General features: G+C 39.4%; 3 protein-coding genes across 4 annotated transcripts; 1 reads left to right on the top strand and 2 right to left on the bottom strand.

Moving 5' to 3' along the window:
* Positions 1-469: 469 nt before the first annotated feature.
* Positions 470-10,521, top strand: LOC21406943. The gene is made up of 5 exons (XM_024170398.1): positions 470-926; positions 7,918-8,027; positions 8,152-8,523; positions 9,056-9,701; positions 9,784-10,521. Exons 1-5 carry the CDS (start codon positions 677-679, stop codon positions 9,861-9,863), a joined length of 1,458 nt encoding a protein of 485 aa, XP_024026166.1. The 5' UTR covers positions 470-676; the 3' UTR covers positions 9,864-10,521.
* A 563-nt stretch (positions 10,522-11,084) lies between these two features.
* Positions 11,085-14,859, bottom strand: LOC21406942 (RHOMBOID-like protein 10, chloroplastic). Its single transcript, XM_024170403.1, has 9 exons — positions 14,599-14,859; positions 14,243-14,445; positions 13,529-13,583; positions 13,343-13,423; positions 13,166-13,262; positions 13,006-13,073; positions 12,672-12,770; positions 12,515-12,556; positions 11,085-11,490 (listed from the first exon to the last, which is right to left on the bottom strand). Exons 1-9 carry the CDS (start codon positions 14,770-14,772, stop codon positions 11,347-11,349), a joined length of 963 nt encoding a protein of 320 aa, XP_024026171.1. The 5' UTR covers positions 14,773-14,859; the 3' UTR covers positions 11,085-11,346.
* Positions 14,860-17,523: 2,664 nt separating this feature from the next.
* On the bottom strand, positions 17,524-19,523 carry LOC112092980 (E3 ubiquitin-protein ligase RZF1-like). Of its 2 annotated transcripts, XM_024170429.1 has the most exons (4): positions 19,193-19,523; positions 18,394-18,981; positions 17,697-17,738; positions 17,524-17,585 (listed from the first exon to the last, which is right to left on the bottom strand). In XM_024170429.1, the coding sequence occupies exons 1-3, from the start codon at positions 19,521-19,523 to the stop codon at positions 17,704-17,706; spliced, it is 954 nt and encodes a 317-aa protein (XP_024026197.1). In that variant the 3' UTR covers positions 17,524-17,585; positions 17,697-17,703. The 2 variants fall into 2 exon arrangements, with proteins under 2 accessions (XP_024026197.1, XP_024026196.1); XM_024170428.1 differs by lacking the exon at positions 17,524-17,585 and having other exon boundaries at positions 17,649-17,738.
* Positions 19,524-19,857: the final 334 nt, after the last annotated feature.

Here is a 19,857-nt window from a genome sequence, read left to right as displayed (position 1 = left end):
GAAAATTGACCCTCCCTCTTTAAGGTGTCTGACCCTGTCTCAAATTTTTATTTGGGCTTTTGGCCCGAATTTTTACCTCTAAAGTACGTATGTAATAGTGTACACTACCAAAGATTCTCCTTTAATAATCTAATAATAATAATATTAATTAACAAATAAACTAGAAAGATACGTATGTAATAGTGTACACTACCAAAGATTCTCCTTTAATAATCTAATAATAATAATATTAATTAACAAATAAACTAGAAAGATGCCAAAAAGCAAAACGAAAGAGTGGTCCGTAGGGCATATTTGAAATTCAATTTTATCTTCTCCGTTTTGCCTTTTTCTTTGTTCTTTTTTAACCCTTGCTTCTCCTCAACGTTCGGTAGCCTACAAAATAATAAACAAATGAATGAATTAATTAATTCGAGAAAAGGGTAAAGGAATAGAAAAATAAACTCATAGTGCGTGGCTTAAAGAGGGTTTTTAGAGAGAGAGAGGTCGAGAGAGAGAGAGAGAGAGAGAGAGAGAGTGAAAGAGTGGAAAAGGGGTTGTTGTCCACCATGAACACTTGTCTCTCGTCCTCGTCTCTCTGAGTGAGCCCTTCGTGTTAATCTCTCTACGTTGGTAGTCTTAGAGAGAGAGAGTACTAGAGAGAGAAAGAGAAAGAGGGATTCCAGATGCTCTGCAAATGGGGAAAATCGAAGAGCAAAGTCTGCATCAACAGCAGAGCCATGAGGAAGCTTGGAATCGAGATTCTTCGGGACTTATCTGCGAGGGATGTTCGATGGTTCTCACCAGAATTGCCCAAGACTTTAGCCTCCGATGCATCATCGTTTTGCTGTTGAGTTTGTCCATGTTCGTCTCTGGAATCTTCTGGATCCTTCCTCATCGCCAAATGAAGTCCGGGTTCGATGCCCAACAAGCAATTAAACTAAGTGGTATTTCTCTCTTGCCCTTAGTTATGATTATTTAATTTTTCAAAAATTGTTCCTTTGTTAGGTCTTTGTATAGTTAGGTATTTTCTGTTATTTTGAACTATTGGATATGTGGTTCTTTTGCATTTTTGGGGTTTATAGAGGAATTTTCAAGTTTTGAGCTAATTGGGGGTTTTTTATTTTCATTTTCTGTCATTCACCCTTGTAATTAGGGATTTTCTTGAGAAAGTGATGTTTAACCAGGTTATCGAAATTTAGGTCTTCTGATAATTAGGTTTGGGGCTTTTTTAGTTTTGGAATGTTGTTCTAATTTTGTGGTTCTGTTCAAATATTGAGCAGGGAAATGTTCTCATCACTCTTGTCAAAGTCGAATTAATGAAAATCTATCTATTGCAGTATTTGATTTGCTCTTGGTTTTGCTAACTGGGTTTTGTTTTACGACTTCTGTTTATCACTTATGATTACTGAATCTATTCTTTAGTCATACCAAGAACGGCATGTGAAATTGCATATAATCAACGGGTTCATTTCTTTGTTTTGATACTGCATTCTCTGTAGAAAATAGCTTTATGTTTTCTTGCATGAGAGGAAAACGACGTCTTTTTTATTTTATTGCTAATTTGATAACTCTTTGTAATTTCTATCCAACGAAGGAAATTTGTTTTGAGATGTATCTTGAACCTGGATTTTCTACAAATGTTCATCAATCAAATAAACCCTTATAAGTTAAATTCCTAATATTAGTCTGCTTCCTAAGAGACACATTGTGCTCTACTAAATTGTTTCATTTGATGTCGAATATTTCACCTAGGAGAGGCTTTTGCTACATTAGTTTCCTTTAGTTTATGTGATATTTAGTGAAAAGTGAAAACATCTAGATACCCCATACAAATTGAATGGAATCAATTATTTCCCTTTTTCATTTGAACATGTATTCAATCCATCAGATTTTTTTGTTTTGGATAAGACATCAGAATGTGCCCTTTAGGGAATAAATACAGTAAATGTGCTAGGATCACTTTGAAACTAATAAATTTATTCTATTTCGATTTTCTGATTCATTTGAGTTTGTCCCCATTATCTACAATTCAGGAAATAAAATTTCAACTTCAAATCTCATGTAGCATAATGAGACAAACAAATACCATGATTTAGAAGCAGATTGGTTGTCGGATGCATCAAATTTATTATCCCAACTTACTTTGCAAACCTGTTTTTGTGTGTGTATTTCATGTCAAATAGAATGCATGTAACGTATTCACCTAATGAATTTGGTCTTCATCTCTCCGTGTTTTCTTTTCCATTCTCTGTGTGTGTGTGTGGGTTGGTGGGTGTGTGTGTGTGGGTGTGTGTCTGTTTTTTTCCCCTCTCTTGAGCTTGGATTATATCACCAGGGCATAGACTACTTCTTTGTGGACACGAAAAGGTTCAGCTTGGGTACATGATATGCTCAATCAGGCGCACTTGAACTATTACATAGAATATGAGATGTGCAGAGCATCTGTTTATCACTCTTAACTTTGGGTGGTATATACAAAGTTCTTTGGGTGCTTCTTGCCTTCCACCCTTATTATGTTACTGTTTTTCTATGTATTTTCATTTTTATTAATTGGTAAGCAGTCTAGCTGAGTGTGGTTTTGCCACGAGAGCGGAAGTCAGATAATGTAATCCATCCATATTCCTGCTTCGGGTTTTGATTCTGTATCTAGTTTATGCCTGAGCTCCAAAGTTGTTTATTGGTAGTTGGGGATTGTGTATATGTTAGACCCCTACTGAAGCAAGTCTATACTAGGAGGGGTAAAAGAGGAAGAGCATAGAGTGTTAGGGGGCTGGGGGGCGTGGCTTAGGGCTGATCAGGGGGTATTTGGGGTGTAGGAAGGGCAGTAGGCTTGGCAGCTGGTATTTTTGTTAATTCTGAGTGTGGTTGTTCGCTGGAAACGGCTGGGAGTGCTGGAGAGCTCGAAATCTCCGAACTATCTGTTATCTTTCCATTTCCTAGTGTAATTGGTGTTTTTGTGTGATTGAGTAATAAAGAATCCCTTGATTTCTCTTGGATATTATCTGTTTTTCTGGTGTTTGTGTGTGAATCTGTGTTGGCTGAGTGTTGGGAATCAGGTTGGATGTGTTTGGGGCTCGACGAGGTGGAGACCAGGGGCTGCACTGTGGAGGAAGAAGGTGGGAGGACCAGAGAGTCCATCGCCAAGAGACTTTGGAGGTACACCGGGGAAGGGGAGAAATCCGTGGAAGAAGGATGGAAATGCCAAGTTTTGCCGAAGAGGACCCTTATGGGTGGTTGTTTTGGGCGGAGCAATGTTTTGACATGTGTGAGGTCTCGGAACGGGACAAGGTGTCGGCTGCCTCCATGTGCATGGAAGGGCGGGCCTTGAATTGGTTCCGGTGGACGGATTCTCAACATCCGTTTGTGGGATGGAGGGAGTTGAATGTGGCAATCTTAAAGCGGTTTAGTAGGGCCAAGGAAGGCGATCTAATGGAGAGATTGATGGCATTGAAACAAGGGGGATCGGTAGCGGACTATTTGGACCGCTTTGAATTGCCTGCGGCTCCGGTGAGGGGAATGACAAGTGCATTCTATAAGGGGGTCTTTCTTAGTGGACTTCGAGAGGATGTCCGAGCGGAGGTGAAGATGCATAAACCGGCTACTCTCCAAGAGGTGATGGAGATTGCTCAACAAATTGAGGATTGGAATGAGGCGGTGGAGAGAATGGGAAAGGTAGAAGAGTGGCCTGCTTGGAGGGTTGGGAAGATCCTATTCGTTCAATGATAGTACTTCTAGCCGGCCTTCGATTTTGGGGAGCTCCCTTCGATCCAACATAGGCCGAGACGGTGGAGACATGGGAAGGGGATGAGCGTCGCCGACAGGGGTTACTAGTCCATCGGCGGGTGGCATGGGAGGTTACCGCCATATGTCGGAGGAGGAGATGGAACAACGTCGCGCGCGTGGGCTTTGTTTTAAGTGTGACGAGAAGTTTAGCCCCGGTCATTGTTGCAAGAATAAGCAACTCCAAATTTTGTTGGCAACTGAGGACGATTTGGAAATAGAAGGGGAGTGTAAAGAAGAGGACGGCCCCGATGAGGATCCCGCGGAAGAGAAGGCAGATCTCTCTCTCAACTCCTTAATGGGAGTGAACTTGGCGAAGACTATGAAGGTCAAAGGGTGGCTAGCCCTGCGGGAGGTGGTAGTGCTAGTGGATGAACTCGGCGAAGACTATGAAGGTCAAAGGGTGGCTAGCCCTGCGGGAGGTGGTAGTGCTAGTGGACAGTGGAGCCTCTCACAGTTTCGTGTCATGTTCGTTGGTCAAAGAATTGGGGCTGCCTTGTGATCCATCGGTTAGATGTGGAGTACAAGTTGGAAACGAGATGTGCAATAAGCAAACAAGGGGTTTGCCGTGGAGTAGAGTTGTTAATTCAAGGTTTTAAGGTGGTGGAGGATTTTTTCCCATTTGAGTTGGGAAGTGCGGATATGGTTTTGGGAGTGGCTTGGTTGCGTAGATTGGTCCCGATTTACTATGAAGTTTAAGGAGGGGAACGAGTGGGTAAGTTGGACAGGAGACCCCTCTTTATGCTATACTCCGGTGAGTTTGCGTTCGATGACTCGGTCGTTAGGACCTCAACAAGTGGGAGTATTACTAGAGGTTTGTGAAATAGTGGGGAGTAGCGAGGATGGGTCTACCGAAGCAATTCCCATGGATCTACGAGAGGTATTTGCGGTGTTTGGGAAGGTTTTTGAGGAGGTTAAGGGGCTGCCCCCTAAGAGAGGCCGGGACCACCGAATTGTGTTGAAGGATGGGGCGGACCCACCTAACGCCCGACCATATCACTATCCACATTTCCAAAAGGGGGAAATTGAGCGTTTGGTGGCCGACATGTTGGCTTCAGGGATCATTACGCCTAGTTGTAGCCCTTATTCGAGTCCGGTTCTCTTGGTGAAAAAGAAGGATGGTTGTTGGCGTTTTTGTGTGGATTATCGGGCCTTGAACCAAGTGACGGTTCCGGATAAGTTTCCCATTCCGGTGATCGACGAGCTTCTGGATGAGCTCCACGGGACACGAGTGTTCTCGAAGTTGGACTTGAGGGCGGGTTACCATCAAATTCGGGTCCTTGAGAGTGATGTTGAGAAGACAACTTGCGGACTCACGAGGGCCATTATGAGTTCCTAGTGATGTCGTTCGGCCTCACCAACGCCCCGGCACATTCCAAGCACTTATGAACTCGGTATTTCGGCCTTATCTTCGCCGCTTTGTCTTAGTGTTTTTTGATGATATATTGGTATATAGCAAAACTTGGGAGGAACATCGGGAGCATTTGACTAAGGTGTTGGAGATCTTGGAGGGAGAAAAGCTCTATGCGAACAGGAAGAAGTGCATTTTTGGGCGGTTAAGTGTAGAGTACCTCGGCCATATTATTTCAGGAGAGGGGGTGGCAGCGGACCCCTCTAAAGTTTTAGCCATCACCACTTGGCCTACACCACGGAATGTGCGATATGTGCGCGGGTTCTTGGGGCTCACCGGTTACTACCGACGTTTCGTGAGGGGATATGGAGAGTTAGCACGCCCCTTTACTTATTTGCTCAAGAAAGGAGGGTTTGAATGGGATGATTTGGCGGCACACACCTTCAGGGGTCCTTAAGGGGGCCATGACTACACTTCCGGTGTTGGCTATGCCTGATTTCTCCAAGCCGTTTTTCGTGGAAACATATGCTTCGGGGGTTGGTCTTGGGGCTGTTCTTATGCAAGACGGCCGCCCAATCACCTTTTTTAGTAAAGGCGCTCGGTGAGGCGAGTCGGGTGAAATCGGTCTATGAGCTGGAATTGATGCCAGTGGTGTTTGCCATTCAAAAGTGGCGTCATTATTTGTTTGGCCACTTTGTGGTTCGCTCCGATCAACAGAGTCTCCGGTTCCTTATGGACCAACGGATGCTTCCACCGAAACAATTACGCTGGATTACAAAGCTTCTGGGTTATGACTTTGAGGTCCAATTTAAATCGAGGGTTGCGAATAGGGTGGTGGACGCCTTGTCAAGGCGGGGCCAAGAGCAAACCGTGGAACTATCGGCCATTTCCATTCCCCAATTGGTGGATTTGGCGGATGTTAAGAGGGGGCAGCGGGCGGATGAATGGTGCGCGAGGTTGATTGCCAAGTTGCAAGAAGGAGAAACGGTGTGCGAGGGATTTGACTTGAAAGAGGGGCTATTGGTCTACAAGGGCATGGTGGTGTTGCCAAGAGCTTCCTCATGGATTCCTCGCTTATTGCATGAGTTCCATGATTCGGTGGTAGGTGGCCATTCGGGGTACTTCCGCACTTACAAGCGGGTGGCTAGTAACCTTTTTTGGACCAAATGATTATGTGGCTCGCTGTTTGACCTGGCAAAGTGCCAAGAGTGAAGCAATGTCTCTAGCGGGTCTCTTGCAACCTCTTCCGGTCCTAAACCACATTTGGGAGGACATTTTGATGGATTTCATCGGAGGGCTGCCTAAGTTAGAGGGCCGGGATACCATGCTGGTGGTGGTCGATAGGTTGTCCAAGTATGCCCATTTCTGCTCGCTCACACACTCGTTCTCGACGAAGTTAGTGGCTGACTTGTTTGCACGGGAGATTGTGCGGTTTCATGGAGTTCCCCGCTCAATCGTTAGTGACCGGGATCCCATATTCATGAGCACCTTTTGGCGGGAGCTGTTCAAGCTCCAGGGGACCAAGCTACATACTAGCTCTGCGTACCACCTTGAATTAGATGGCCAAACCGAGGTGGTGAATCGTTGCTTGGAGACATATTTGCGGTGCTTCGCGTGTGCGAAACCGAAACTTTGGTTGAAATTCCTGCCGTGGGTGGAGTATTGGTTCAATACCACATACAACGCTTCCACTAAAAGTAGCCCTTTCCGCATCGTTTATGGCCGGGACCCACTGGTGTTATACCGGTTCCAAGATACCCCTTCCTTGGACATGGATGTAGACAAGCAGATGCAGCTTCGTAATTCTTATGTTGGATGAGCTCAAGGAGCAATTGGAGAAGGCGCAACAACGTATGAAAAAGTTTGCGCCGGGCGACCTTGTTCTGCTCAAACTTCGGCCCTACAGGCTCCGGTCCTTGGCCAAGAAGCGCAACGAAAAGCTGGCACCACGCTACTATGGACCCGTCGTGGTCGCCGAGAAGATTAGACGAGTTGCCTATCGTCTCTTGCTCCCAGCAAATGCTCGCATACACCCGGTGTTCCATGTCTCCCAACTTAAAGCCTTCTGGGGAGATTCTCCACTTGCTCACCCCTTGCCGCACACCTCTCGGAGGAGCTCGATGGCCCGCTGCCATATTGTGCGCACGTCGAGCACGCGAGGGAGGGCCGCATGACTTGGACCATCTCGTCCAATGGGAAGGACTGCCCGAGTGGGAGCCTACTTGGGAGCCCCTGGATGCTCTCCACCACCGTTAGACCCCTACTGAAGCAAGTCTATACTAGGAGGGGTAAAAGAGGAAGTGCACAGAGTGTTAGGGGGGAGTGTTAGGGGGCTGGGGGCAATTATTGAAAGTGGCTAGGAATGTCTGACGTGGCTTAGGGCTGATCAGGGGTATTTGGGGTGTAGGAAGGGCAGTAGGCTTGGCAGCTGGTATTTTTGTTAATTCTGAGTGTGGTTGTGCGCCAGAAACGGCTGGGAGTGCTGGAGAGCTCGAAATCTCCGAACTATCTGTTATCTTTCAATTTTCTAGTGTAATTGGTGTTTTTGTCTGATTGAGTAATAAAGAATCCCCTGATTTCTCTTGGATATTACCTGTTTTTCTGGTGTTTGTGTGTGAATCTGTGTTGGCTGAGTGTTGGGAATCAGGTCCCTAACAGTATATATATCAACTGTGTTACAAACAGTAGGTTTTGATACATCCGAGGTTTGGAATGTTCATCAATAGTTAGGGATTTATCCTAAAAGTACCGTTCCTATAGCTTTCCTGCCACGTATACTCATGTGTCTTTTTCTTTCTTTCCAGCCCCTGTACAAGCATACTTCGTTTTGGAAAAGCCTGTTTCGCAGCTTGTTCCTCTCATTGGTAGATTAGAATATGACATTACTGCAGAAATAGGCGTCCCTGATACAAAGGTTTTGCTTCGAACTTTTTGGCCATTATGTATTGTTGTATTGACTTCTTTAAGAACCGAAGAAACAACCTGAAAATCTGCTCTTCTTTCTTTCTTTCTTTCTTTCTTTTTCCCCCCATAAACAGGTTGCTGTTCTATCAATGCACCAATCAGGTGCTCCTAACTCGACTGCTGTGGCGTTTGGTGCTCTTCCAGATCCAATAAATGCTCGAATAAGTCCGGTGTCCTTAAGTGTGCTTCGATCATCTTTGATTGAGGTGTTTCTTCAAACAACCAACCTTACCCTAACAACATCAACTTTTGGGCATCCATCTAGGTTTGAGATTCTCAAGTTTCAAGGAGGAATCACTGTAATTCCCGTGCAACCTGCTTCAATCTGGCAGATGCCTCAGATTCTATTTAATTTTACTCTCAACAACTCCATTTCAGAAATATTAGATAATATTGTTGAGTTAAAAGATCAGTTGAAGTTTGGCCTGCACCTAAGACCTTATGAGGTATGCCACCTTCTCAACTTTCTATACTCGTTTTTGCTACTGATTTCAGGCTTCCATCGCATTTTTCCCCTTTGAACTTGGGGGTGAGGGATTTGAACTCTACACCATATGGTGGGGTCGAGTGTAGAATTCCAACTAGGCTATGTCTGCAACTACAGGCTGCCATCACTTTCAGGATTTAAAAGTACCACCTGAATGTTTTACTAGGTATTGGATTCCTATGAAAAAGTTATAAACATACAAAGAAATAAAATTTTAGCTTCTTCTACATGGAGGCTACGGAAATGACAAGATAAGTTTTTCTGGGTATATCACAGTATGAACCAAACTTGATAAAAATAAGGAAAGGTTAAAACAAAAAATTGGTGGTCCATTTTGTATAGTGCACAAGGGTCCTAATGAAGCTCATCCTTTTCAAAGTCATCGAGTACAAAAAATTAGTCAAACCCGAATTATCAGCTTTGATTAGTATGTTTTGGTATGGGTACACGACCTCCCGAGGATAGACTGACCAATGCTTTTTTCTGTGCAGAATGTGTATGTGCAAATAACAAACACAATTGGTTCAACAACAGCTGCTACTGTTGTTATTCAGGCATCAGTCGTCTTGCCTGATTTTGGGAACCTCCAGCCTCCGAGATTAAAGCAGTTGGCTGTAACACTTACAAGCTCTCCTGCAAGAAATCTCGGCCTCAATAACTCAGTCTTTGGTAGTGTTAAAAGTATTAGTTTGTCTTCTTATCTAAAAGGTACTCTTTCTTCAATACCTCCAAGTCCTTCTCCAGCTCCAGCACCAGGACCAAGTGATTATGCTGGATCATCGTTTCCACTGGACCCTGCTCCAACTTCTTCTCCAGCACCCTCACCTTACATTCTTGATCCATCACCGTGTTCTGACTGTGATGCTTCTACTCCAGCACCGTCTTTTGTAGTTCCGCAGTCTCCCCAGCCTTGTTCGAACCATGATTCTGACATTTCTCCAAGCTCCTCGCCAACTTCCCCTTCGAACCCGATTGCTCCTCCAGCTATTACTCCTGCTGCTCCTCCCCACTCACGGCCTATGGGTCCCAAATCTCATCTATCTCCAGATGTTTCACCTGTACCTCAACCGTCTCATGCTTCAAATAAGGGAAACACAAAAGCCTTGGAGTCTCCGTCGTTTGCTCCATCCCCATCATGTAAGTTTTTTTGTTTCTCTTTTCCAACGACTAAAAAGGATTCTATTCATAATCTAACAAGTATTTTGTGTTCTTGTTGCAGCTTCAGCAGTAGTCTCTTTGTACGAGGAAATCTGGGCGTTAGGACTGTCAGCACTAATAATCTTTTATCTCCTTTGTTGATTTCGCATTATACGCCGGCTTCGCTATACAAACCTCAAGCAGAGTTCCAAAGACATAGAAACAAAATACAAGTTGTTCTCATCTCCAGTTTTGTTTTGGTGGATGAAGTTAGATTGGTCCCCTTGAAAAGTTTGACAGGTTTATCACCCTTCAGCTGAGAAGAATCACGTGAAGGTGATATCAGGAGATAAATTATGGGTCAAAGCCAGAAGGTGGCAGGCCTCTCATCTTGCTTCTACATTTTCTGATGTCACAAGAAAACAACGGACACTTTCTTCCCGGTTGAAGACCCGGAAACTATGCAGGTTTTGCAATTATCAGATTGCAGAATTCAAAAAGAACCTCTTTTCTGTATTAACTCAAGTGTAAAAATTTGCAGGTTCTTTTTGAGCTCTGCAATGCTGGCAAAGTCTCCAAAAAAGAAAAAAAAAAAAAGAAAAAAAAAGGAGGTTTTGCTAAACGGAATAGGTTTAGTGTTACATGAAGATTAACATACAGGATCATATGAATATAAAATGTCGAATTGTTAATAGTTCATTGTTCATACCTGTCCGTTATTTCTTTTTGAGCTTCTAAAATTCATTGGATCAATGCCACACTGAGTGTTAGCTTTCTTCTGTTGGTGAGGAAAAATGGAGAATGGAAACAAATTTTTGGCTAGCTCGGAAGGTATTTAAAAAAATGATAATAATAAAAGAAAAGATAATTAAACAAAATTTTCCATTGGATCTAGACCCTGATGTTGGCGGTTTTCTTTTCTCGATGATTTTGATCCCCAATTGTTACGCTATATATTATGATATGAAGTGTTTGTGAATAAAGCAAAAGAGAAAACAAGGCATATAATGTTTCTTTTTTTTTTTTTTTTTTTTTTTTTTTTTTTTTTTTTTTTTTTCATTTGGCTGCTCAATGGACCACAATATAAAGCCATAACAAGATAGAGATAGAGTAGACGGAACTTATACTGCTATAAAATTGAGATTTATGGGGACATATATCTTTATTTAAATATGAAGATTAAAGCTACCATATGAGAGAGATTTTATGATCGCTTTCTCCAATAGGAACATCACCGAAGTTTGAGATGAAGAGAAAAAAGAAGGAAAAAAAAAAAAAGAAAGAACAGGATTAAACCTTTTAAACAATTTACCAACATTGAAACAATGAGGGAAAACTGAAGCTGGAATAAATACCTTTTTAGCAATCAGTTTATGCCAAGACTTCCAGTATAACTACCATCCATTTCTTTCATTCATAAAGGGTAACAAGTTCACAGTAATCTATTCATTTGGATGAAAAAGGACTAGTTTAACTAGTGTAAAATCAGTATCTGCTGAATAAAGTCTTAATATACATTTATTTACACCTAAAGAAATGTGAACCATCTTTCTTGTGGACATGGTTGTTCCGTCGCTTTTCCACTAATTTCGGAAGATAATCGGAGCATTGCCATCAAACAGCAATACAAGGAAATACTTAGGCGTTAGGATCTCTTGTTCCAATTGATCAGGTAGAAAATTGGAGCTCTGTCAGAAAAGATTCTCCGACCATCGGGGGATGGAGATTCATAGCCCCACGCAGGCCCGAGAAGCCATGATGCCGCAGCTCCACCAAGCAGGCCTCCCAACTGAATCAAACCACACAAAATTGCATTTGGATATCCCTGATATATGTAATTAACTAAATGTATGGGGAAGAACTATGATTCAAGGGATGTATATGCAAGCATTGATAACTTAATACGCGGTTGGTCTTTTTACACCGGACGTCCTGTATATTGCCTAAATTACAAAGACACCCCTTATCAAAATGTTTTACATCAAACTCTTTTGAGTTTTTAGAAATTATAGACATATCTCTGTTAATCAAACCTAACGGAACAATGTAGTTTGACCATTAAATAGTTCCTAAATGGCAAAACACCCCTCCCTATATATATATATATATATATAAGGGGTCCCAGTTAAGGCCTAAAAATGACTTTTTAACCTTTATTTAGTCAACAAAAATGAACAAGTGGTCTTTATAAACTCACAACTATAACTTGCACTCTAATGTTTAAAGAAAAGGAAAGAAATTATCAAGGGATAATATTAGTGCAAGTGCAACAAGTAGATCGACGGTTAATATTGTTTGGATATTTTGATCAGTTTCCATCGAAAGCTAACATAGTTTGTGGTGTGGGGGGGACCAAGAGGGTTAGGCAAAACACTGGATGTGTCAACGTAGTTCTCCCTATACCTTTCAATATTATACCATCAAAACTAGAACTAATTTGAGATTATGTATGATTATATATGAAAGATCCCAGTAGGCTCCCTAAATCAAACTTCTTTAATTTAACAGATGGTTTGCCTAATGATTCTAACTCCAGTTCAAAATGCCCCTAAAAGTTCTATACAAAGCCACTCTTCTAAAGAATGTTTAGAGTCCAACTTAGTAGTGGTTTGTTTTTTGTCCTGTGCTTGAGAAACTGCGGAAGCAAAGAATAAGGAGAGAACATTCTAGAATGAAAAAAATGAAGTGACAGTTTAGTTCCACAAGAATGGTTAAAAGGTTACCAAAGATCGTGTGCATAGAAAAGTAGAAAAACTGAAATGTTTTGTTTTTTATCTGAAAGAGAAAGAAACTTCTGTTGTTTAAAAACTTACATGTCCCCAGTTATCAATGCCTTCAGATAACAGTCCCATAACCTGCAAAGTGTATGCATAAACATTGATCTTTGTAGAGAAAAAGTAACAAACAGAAAACAAAAGGAAAGCATATAACCATTAAGTGAATAGGTGAGATTATGCAGCTGGTACATACCATATTCAGCGCAATCACGTTCACTATGTGCTGTAGCTCTCTTTTTCCACCTCCAGCCTGGCCTCTATGTCTCATTACAAACACAGCCATGGATCCAACCTGACAATTCAAAAGAGACAATATGTTTACATGATCAAATGAGATTTGAATGACAGGACAGAATCATATCATAGCAGCTTTGCATTTTTAAATTTATAACGTGGCTTCTCATTTAGTGGATTTAATGCTCTTAACATTCTAATCCATTTGAAGTTCCTTTAGCTGTTTTGATACTGTGACCTATAAAATCGAGACTAAAGGTGTGGCCCCTTAACAAAAAGTTGAACCAGCTTACTAGTCCAAAGATTGCTCCTGACGCACCAACTGCCGCATCCTTGCTGAACAAATAACTCATTGTTGAACCTGATTTTCTTGAAATTACCAAATCAGAATACCAGTTGGTAGTTGTAACCAATAACATTTTTTACTACTGCAGAAAGATCATGATCGGTTACTTGCAATTGCAGAGGCAAAATACACGGCAAGATATCTCCCAGGGCCGCTGATTTTCTCGACAGAAGGCCCAACAGCGTTTAAAGAATAGCAGTTGACCTGATTGACACACAGCAAAGAAGTCATGGCTTGCGGCCTATGAACTTGGAAAACTTTAACCAGTAAGACAGAGGGCAGACCAAAAGGTGTCCAATGTTTGCATGCAAAAAGGCAGAGGTCACCAGCCTCCAAAGTTGTCCTTCCTCCACCAAATCATTTATCTGCAAATTGTACAGCAACCTGAAGTTAAATTAAATTTCTAGTACTGAAAATGAAATGCGCACATGTCGGTATTCTTCTCTCATTTTGAATAGCAGAGCTCTTACCTTAGCTCCCCAGAACATTAGCCTCCCTTGTGTTGCAACCTGTGCTATATAAATTCTGCCCACACAGTTTATTGAACTTAACAAAACAACAAAGCCGTTTCCTTAAGTGTGTTGATAATAAACAGAGAGACGTTTTAATGGCCCAATTCTTAAATGGAAAAATCTAAAAAGTATTCCTTGAGTGCTATGAAAATATGACAAATAACCTTAGGTTTAAACTAATTGAAAAAAGAGTCCCCATGTTTTTTGAGCATCTAAACAGTATTCCATGTGTTAATTCTGATCAAATGACAATGTACAAAGATCAAGATGCTCAAATTAATTAACAACCCCCCAATTGTCGCTTGTTTCTGGAAACTTTGCTATTTTAGAGAAAATAACTACTAAGATTGACCAGAATTTAGCACGGGGAATACTTTTGCAATAGTCATATTTTGATGAAACTCGGTGAATAGGTTTTGGATTTTCCCTTCTTAAATTTGCGTTACACGCTTGAGAGATCATGGGGCCAACCCAAAAACTGCTTTTAGCTTGTGGCAAGTAAAACCACAAGTTTTGGCCAAAAATATTAGCAGAAGATACTTTAGGGGTTCCAAATCCGCATTTGAAATTCTTATATGATCTCCCAAGCGCATATCCAATGTGGGATTGGGTCATTAAAGAGGTAATTCTAATAGAGATTCAACTGATACATAAAATAAAATCAACACTCACACAACATTAAGTGCAAGAAGTACATTGGTCCATCGCCTCTCATTGAAGGGACTTGGATTAGACATCTTGGACTTATTAGCCATCCCTTGGTTTCCCACCAGATCCTCTCCATTTTCTCCCTCCCCAAACAAGCAAAAACAAGCCCAACTTGCAGATTGCAAAGAATCCCTCAATCTGGGACCACGATCGAGACTACCCAGTTTCTGTTCTTGTATTGCAAGAAGATATATCAACGGCAGAAAAAAGAAAAGAAAAGAAAAAAAGAACTCACCCATTACCATCAAACTGAAAATTCTCAAACAATTTTGACGCAATTTTGAAAATTATCAATAGATAAGCAAAGAAAAGCGAATTACCTGAAAGTAGGAATTGAAGCCACGACGGAGGAGGTGACCGAGGCGCAGAGAAGCAGCGGTCGTGACCACATTCATGGGAGTGGGACCCACTTTTGGCTCTGGTAGGCCAAAGCCAAATGGGTGAGGAAGCAGCCATGATGATCCTGATCGTATTATCATACTTGTGAATGCCATTTGCCTTCCTCAAAGGCTTCGAAGAACTTAGCTAGTGCTGCCGATTTGCCATTGGGCATATGGGAAATATGAATCTTGCTTATTTGGCTTGTTTCTTTTTTATTTTTTTATTATTATTTTCAAAAGATTTTTGCCCCTTGTAACGCCTTTTTATTTTTTATTTTATTTTTTTTTAGATGCGGGGTAACATTATTCTGAAGTTTGGTGGCCCATTAATGTACCTTCATAAATCTCTTAAAAAATAGAAAAATAGTAGAAAATATGCCAATATGAAAAGCTTAAGAAAGTATATAGGTTAATTTTTAGTTATAGAAATTTATAGGTCATAATTTGTCAAGTTATGGTTTATAATTAGATAAGTTATAGTTCATAGCCAGACAAGTTATGGACAATAACTTGTCAAGTTATGGTTCATAACTAGATAAGTTATGGACGAAAATAGTAATTTGACCTATTTATTAACTTACGTAAACTATTGGCCTATTAATTTTAATTCATCTCAAGTCTTGACATATTTCATTCTTTCTTCCTAAAAAACATTATGGGTTATAAAACAATTATGTGCGGATGCTACCACTTAAGGTTCATTAGTTCGCTGATTCGAATTGAGATGTGACTTTATGTAAGAGTTTTTTATTGTAGCAAAAAAGTTAGAAGTGATTGTTTCTGAGAGCTTTTTACTGTAACAAAACTCGAATTCTAAACTTAAATCAGTGAAATGAACGATACCTTAATAATCCATACCCTTTTATTACCTCTCAAATAAGACCTCATTATCCTTCTATTATTTCATCTTTAATGTTATGTATTATCTCTTCATAATTTCTCTCTTAATATTGAGTATAAATAAAGGATATATAAGCATAAGGATAAGCTATGTAACATATATCTTTTCCTATTACCTCTATTTATGATACTTGGTCTATAAATAAAAAATGCATGACACACTCATTATAAGAGAATAAAAAAAATACAATCTCATATTGTCTTTCATATTTTCTGTGTTTTTCTCTTTTGTTCTTTTAAGTTTATTGCAGTACGTTAGATTTTTATTAGTGTTTTATAATACGTTTTCAACACGAGTCTATAAAGATTATTATTATTTTTTATTATTGTTTCAAGTCCCCCATTGGTGCATGCATGCTTAGTGTTTAATGCTTAATCTACACATCTAGTGATTGTTCTTGCATGCATCTTTTTCTATATCCCCATTGATGTGCGCAGATGAACGTATATGAGTTATATTACCTTGAAGTACTAAGGGTCCGTTTAGTTCACTGATTTGAGTTTTTAATTTGAGTTGAGATGTGATTTTATGTGAGAGCTTTTTACTGTAGCAAAAAAGTTAAATGTGACTGTTTTTGTGAGCTTTTTTACTGTAACAAAACTCAAATTAGTAAAATGAACGGAGACTAAAATGTTTTCTCACATTTTATTACAATTGATTATGAACGTGGGTTTCTTGGACCTTATAATTCAATATTTGTGAGAATGTCACACAGTTAAAGTAATGATCGTGTTTGGTTCTGATATGTCCTGCATGTGCTTTTAGCCTCTGGCCTTAGCATTCTATATCTAATTGGAATCTTCAATGGGAATTAAGAATTTATTTGAAAGGTATAATAATATTTTTATTCTAATTGCTCTAGTTTTCTTTTTAATGATTTAACATTAACTTCTATAACTTGTGACAACATATATATATATATATTAAGAATGAGCCACATGTCATTTATTGATTTCAATAAACATTGATGTTAACAAGCTTTATTGTTTGATATCCGATATCCCCTTCTGTTTATTGCAATTCGAGGTAGAATTAATGCAAAATCGGAGTTGTAAAAAAAAAAAAAAAAAATTTTGAAGACCTTCCATTTCAAAGCGTTGATGCAGATATTGTTATTTTTACCTTTTGAAGATCACTAGAGGCGTTGAGATTGTTGGTGCTTGTAAACGTTTAGGGTCTGATTAGTTTGTTGATTTGAGTTTTTAATTCGAGTTTAGATGTGACTTTACGTGAGGATTTTTTACTGTAGCAAAAAAAAAAAAAAAAAAAAATAAATATGTGACTGTTTTTTAGAGCTTTTTACTGTAGCAAAACTCAAATTCTAAACTCGAATCGATAAAATAAACGAGACCTTAATACCTAAGTCCTTAATACTATTTCCCATAATTTTTTTTTAATACAACACGAATCAAACTCACAGTCTCAATTCGTTATTATTACTGTTTACTTATCTAGCAGAGAATCAATCATTAGAACAATGCAACATATATATCCTTCCATAACATTGTCCTACACGTTAGAATTAAAAAAAAAAAAAGGAGGAAAGTGCAATCTACTATAAACTAGAAAAAACAAGACGCGAATAATCAGGTTTTATATGTACATACACAATGTCTACAATCATATGTAGATTTCAGAGAGAGAAAGAGGGAAAAAAAAAAAAAAAAAAAAACGTATACACATGTTCCCTGCATCCATGTACAAGCAAACAGTAACGAAATGAGCAAGAAAAGAAGTTCTGTCATATTTTAGTTAACATATATAGAATATATAACTATTGAGACTGAAGAAATTAAGATTAAAAATTCGTTTGTTTCATATATTTAAACTCAAATTATTTTACTACAGTGTTTTTTTTTTTTTATAAAAAATTATCAAGAATTATAGTTGAAGTATATCTTTTAAACGGGTCATAATCTTATATATTCTCAATTATTTAGAGATCAAAAAGTATATAAAGAGTACCTTAATTGTTACCTGGTAAGTTCTCAAATATTCGGAAATTCTTTTTGTGGCTGCTGCAATACTTCATTAGACAGTAAATTACACATGACTTTAACCTTTTTGATAAATTATTATACAAATTTTCGCCATGTCAGTATTACAAATAAAAACAAGTGATGATGAGTAATACAACCTCAAAGCTAGAGAATGAGCCGAGAAGGCCACCAAGATCTGGCTGCAGAAAGATAACTAGTTAAAGAACATGTATAAATAACATATATATGTATGTATGTATGTGTATATATATATATATATATATATATATATATAAGGAGATTAACAATAATTGATGTAGTAAGTAATGACAATTATAAGAATGTTAATTAATTTCTCTCCACGATCATGTAGTCATAATAAAAAAGAAAAGAAAAGTAGTGTTCATATAAAAATGTGATCACATGACAACTTATGGCTAGATTCTAGCAAAATCGCATACAAAATATTAATCGACAGAATGATATACAGCAATTTTATGAAATTGGTGAGAACAAAATTTACGCATTTATTTTCTTGCAGCTAAAAAAGCCTTTAATTATAATCACTAGAAGTACTCATGCTATTTGAGGCTAAACTTTATGCAGTGTTAGTGACGATCTGGGTAACAAAAATGTTAATTTGCGCCAATTATATACATATATATATATATATGTATTTTAAGATACGAACTAAGAACTAATCATGCTTAAAAAAAAATAAAAAAAAATGCAAAGCATAAGGCAAAGTACTAATGCTACGTTGACATCCGAGGAAAAGAAACATGGAAATCAACGAAACTAGAACAAGAAAAAAAAAAAGATTAATAAAGGTGAGAAGTAAATGAACTGATATACCTCCAACTCCAAGCATATTTAGACGCGGAAAATCCAAGCTCCTTTGCGTCCAATAATCGATAAAAGCACGAAATGGCCAGAAAGAAAGAATCTGATTCCACCGCCAGCGCAATGAATTGCTCACAAATTCTTCAAAGCTCCGGCCATGATCGTCCTCAAAAGTAGCATTGGCAAAATCTCCTGATTCATCAATCTCTTGACGACAAACGGGACAAGTTTTGTGAAGTCTCAGCCAAGGGACAATGCAATCAGAGTGATAGAAATGTCTACACGGCAACTCTCTCACTTCCCCACCGGCCTCGAACTCCTCCTTGCAAACCGCGCAGATCGGCTCATTCCTCAACTGACTTTCCGTCACTTTCACCGTCGGCAAAGCCTCGATGGCCGTCCTCGACGCCGGTTGTGGCCCAGGACGACGTTGTTGGATGCCGTTCCGCGCCGTCCCAACTCTGAGGATCTCATTTCGCTCAATGTCATGATCATCTTCGTTGCCGCCTCGGTTGTTTTCTCCGAATTGGAGGGTAATCCATGATTGAAGATTTGGACCTGGACCTTCTTCTGTGTCATATAGCCATTCTTCTCTCCTACCTAAAATAATAAATTAAGTGAGAAGAGACGGATATATAATTAAGTATACATACAGATATATAATAAATTAAGTGAGAATAGACAGATATATAATTAAGCGTACATATAAATATATAATTTCAGAATTCTAAGGGAGCATGCTATAAATTTAACAAAATATACATATCAAAATAAACGGAAAAAAAAAAATTCAAATGGGGAGGTCACCTACCCTCGAGAAGGTGTGGCTCTAGTGCTCCGCCCCTGCTCCTACCGAAATTGGCGGGCTCTCGGGATGGCAGGCTTATTGTGGGGTCTAAAAGGAGGGCCAAGTTTTCGAATAACCGGCCGGTGGTCGGCTGATCGGATGTTCTTAGAAGCCGCGGACTTGAAACGTCGAGCTCGAGATGAAGCTCGTCGGAGCAATAGGGACACGAAGTATCGTATGCGTTTGAAAAGGTCGTTCTAACGGTACGTTGGCAATTTGAGCACCAGAAGTGGTGGAACGTTCTCGTTCGTCTAATTCCATTAACGACTACGCGAGGACGACCAGCTGAAGACATAACTATTTGGGCCGAGAATATTGTGTATATATGTGTGTATGTGTATGTATAATGTGTATATATTTTTTGGCCGAGAATATTGTGTATATATGTGTATAATGTGTATATATAACGTTCTCGTTCTCGTTCTCGACGAGCAATTTATTTCTATATATGTGTATAATGTGTATATATAGGCTGACATAGAGAAGAGATGGTATTATTATTAGAGAAAAACATGATGGGGGAAAAGGATGGCTTCAAGGAATAAAGGAAGAGATTCTGTGTACTTAATTTCTTCGCATGTCTAAAACTATTGTTTTGAGTTTTATTCATTCCTTACTCTTTTATTTGA

This window comes from Morus notabilis, unplaced genomic scaffold, assembly GCF_000414095.1.
Source record: "Morus notabilis unplaced genomic scaffold, ASM41409v2 Scaffold165, whole genome shotgun sequence".
NCBI classification, from domain to species: Eukaryota; Viridiplantae; Streptophyta; class Magnoliopsida; order Rosales; family Moraceae; genus Morus; species Morus notabilis.
Note: the sequence above shows the minus strand (reverse complement) of the source record. Positions and strands in the feature narration are given on the sequence as shown.

What these genes read in the sequence shown, in the direction of transcription:
- LOC21406943 (XM_024170398.1), top strand. Translation starts at nt 677, where the DNA reads ATGGGGAAAATCGAAGAGCAAAGTCTGCATCAACAGCAGAGCCATGAG. An exon ending in TGCACCTAAGACCTTATGAG is followed by an intron (nt 8,524 to 9,055) that starts GTATGCCACCTT and finishes TTTTCTGTGCAG; the next exon opens with AATGTGTATGTGCAAATAAC. An exon ending in GTTTGCTCCATCCCCATCAT is followed by an intron (nt 9,702 to 9,783) that starts GTAAGTTTTTTT and finishes TTCTTGTTGCAG; the next exon opens with CTTCAGCAGTAGTCTCTTTG.
- LOC21406942 (XM_024170403.1), bottom strand. Translation starts at nt 14,772, where the DNA reads ATGGCATTCACAAGTATGATAATACGATCAGGATCATCATGGCTGCTT. An exon ending in CAGGAGCAATCTTTGGACTA is followed by an intron (nt 12,771 to 13,005) that starts GTAAGCTGGTTC and finishes TTGAATTGTCAG; the next exon opens with GTTGGATCCATGGCTGTGTT. An exon ending in GCATTGATAACTGGGGACAT is followed by an intron (nt 11,491 to 12,514) that starts GTAAGTTTTTAA and finishes GGTTTGATTCAG; the next exon opens with TTGGGAGGCCTGCTTGGTGG.
- LOC112092980 (XM_024170429.1), bottom strand. Translation starts at nt 19,523, where the DNA reads ATGTCTTCAGCTGGTCGTCCTCGCGTAGTCGTTAATGGAATTAGACGA. An exon ending in AGAGCCACACCTTCTCGAGG is followed by an intron (nt 18,982 to 19,192) that starts GTAGGTGACCTC and finishes TTATTATTTTAG; the next exon opens with GTAGGAGAGAAGAATGGCTA. An exon ending in AAATATGCTTGGAGTTGGAG is followed by an intron (nt 17,739 to 18,393) that starts GTATATCAGTTC and finishes ATCTTTCTGCAG; the next exon opens with CCAGATCTTGGTGGCCTTCT.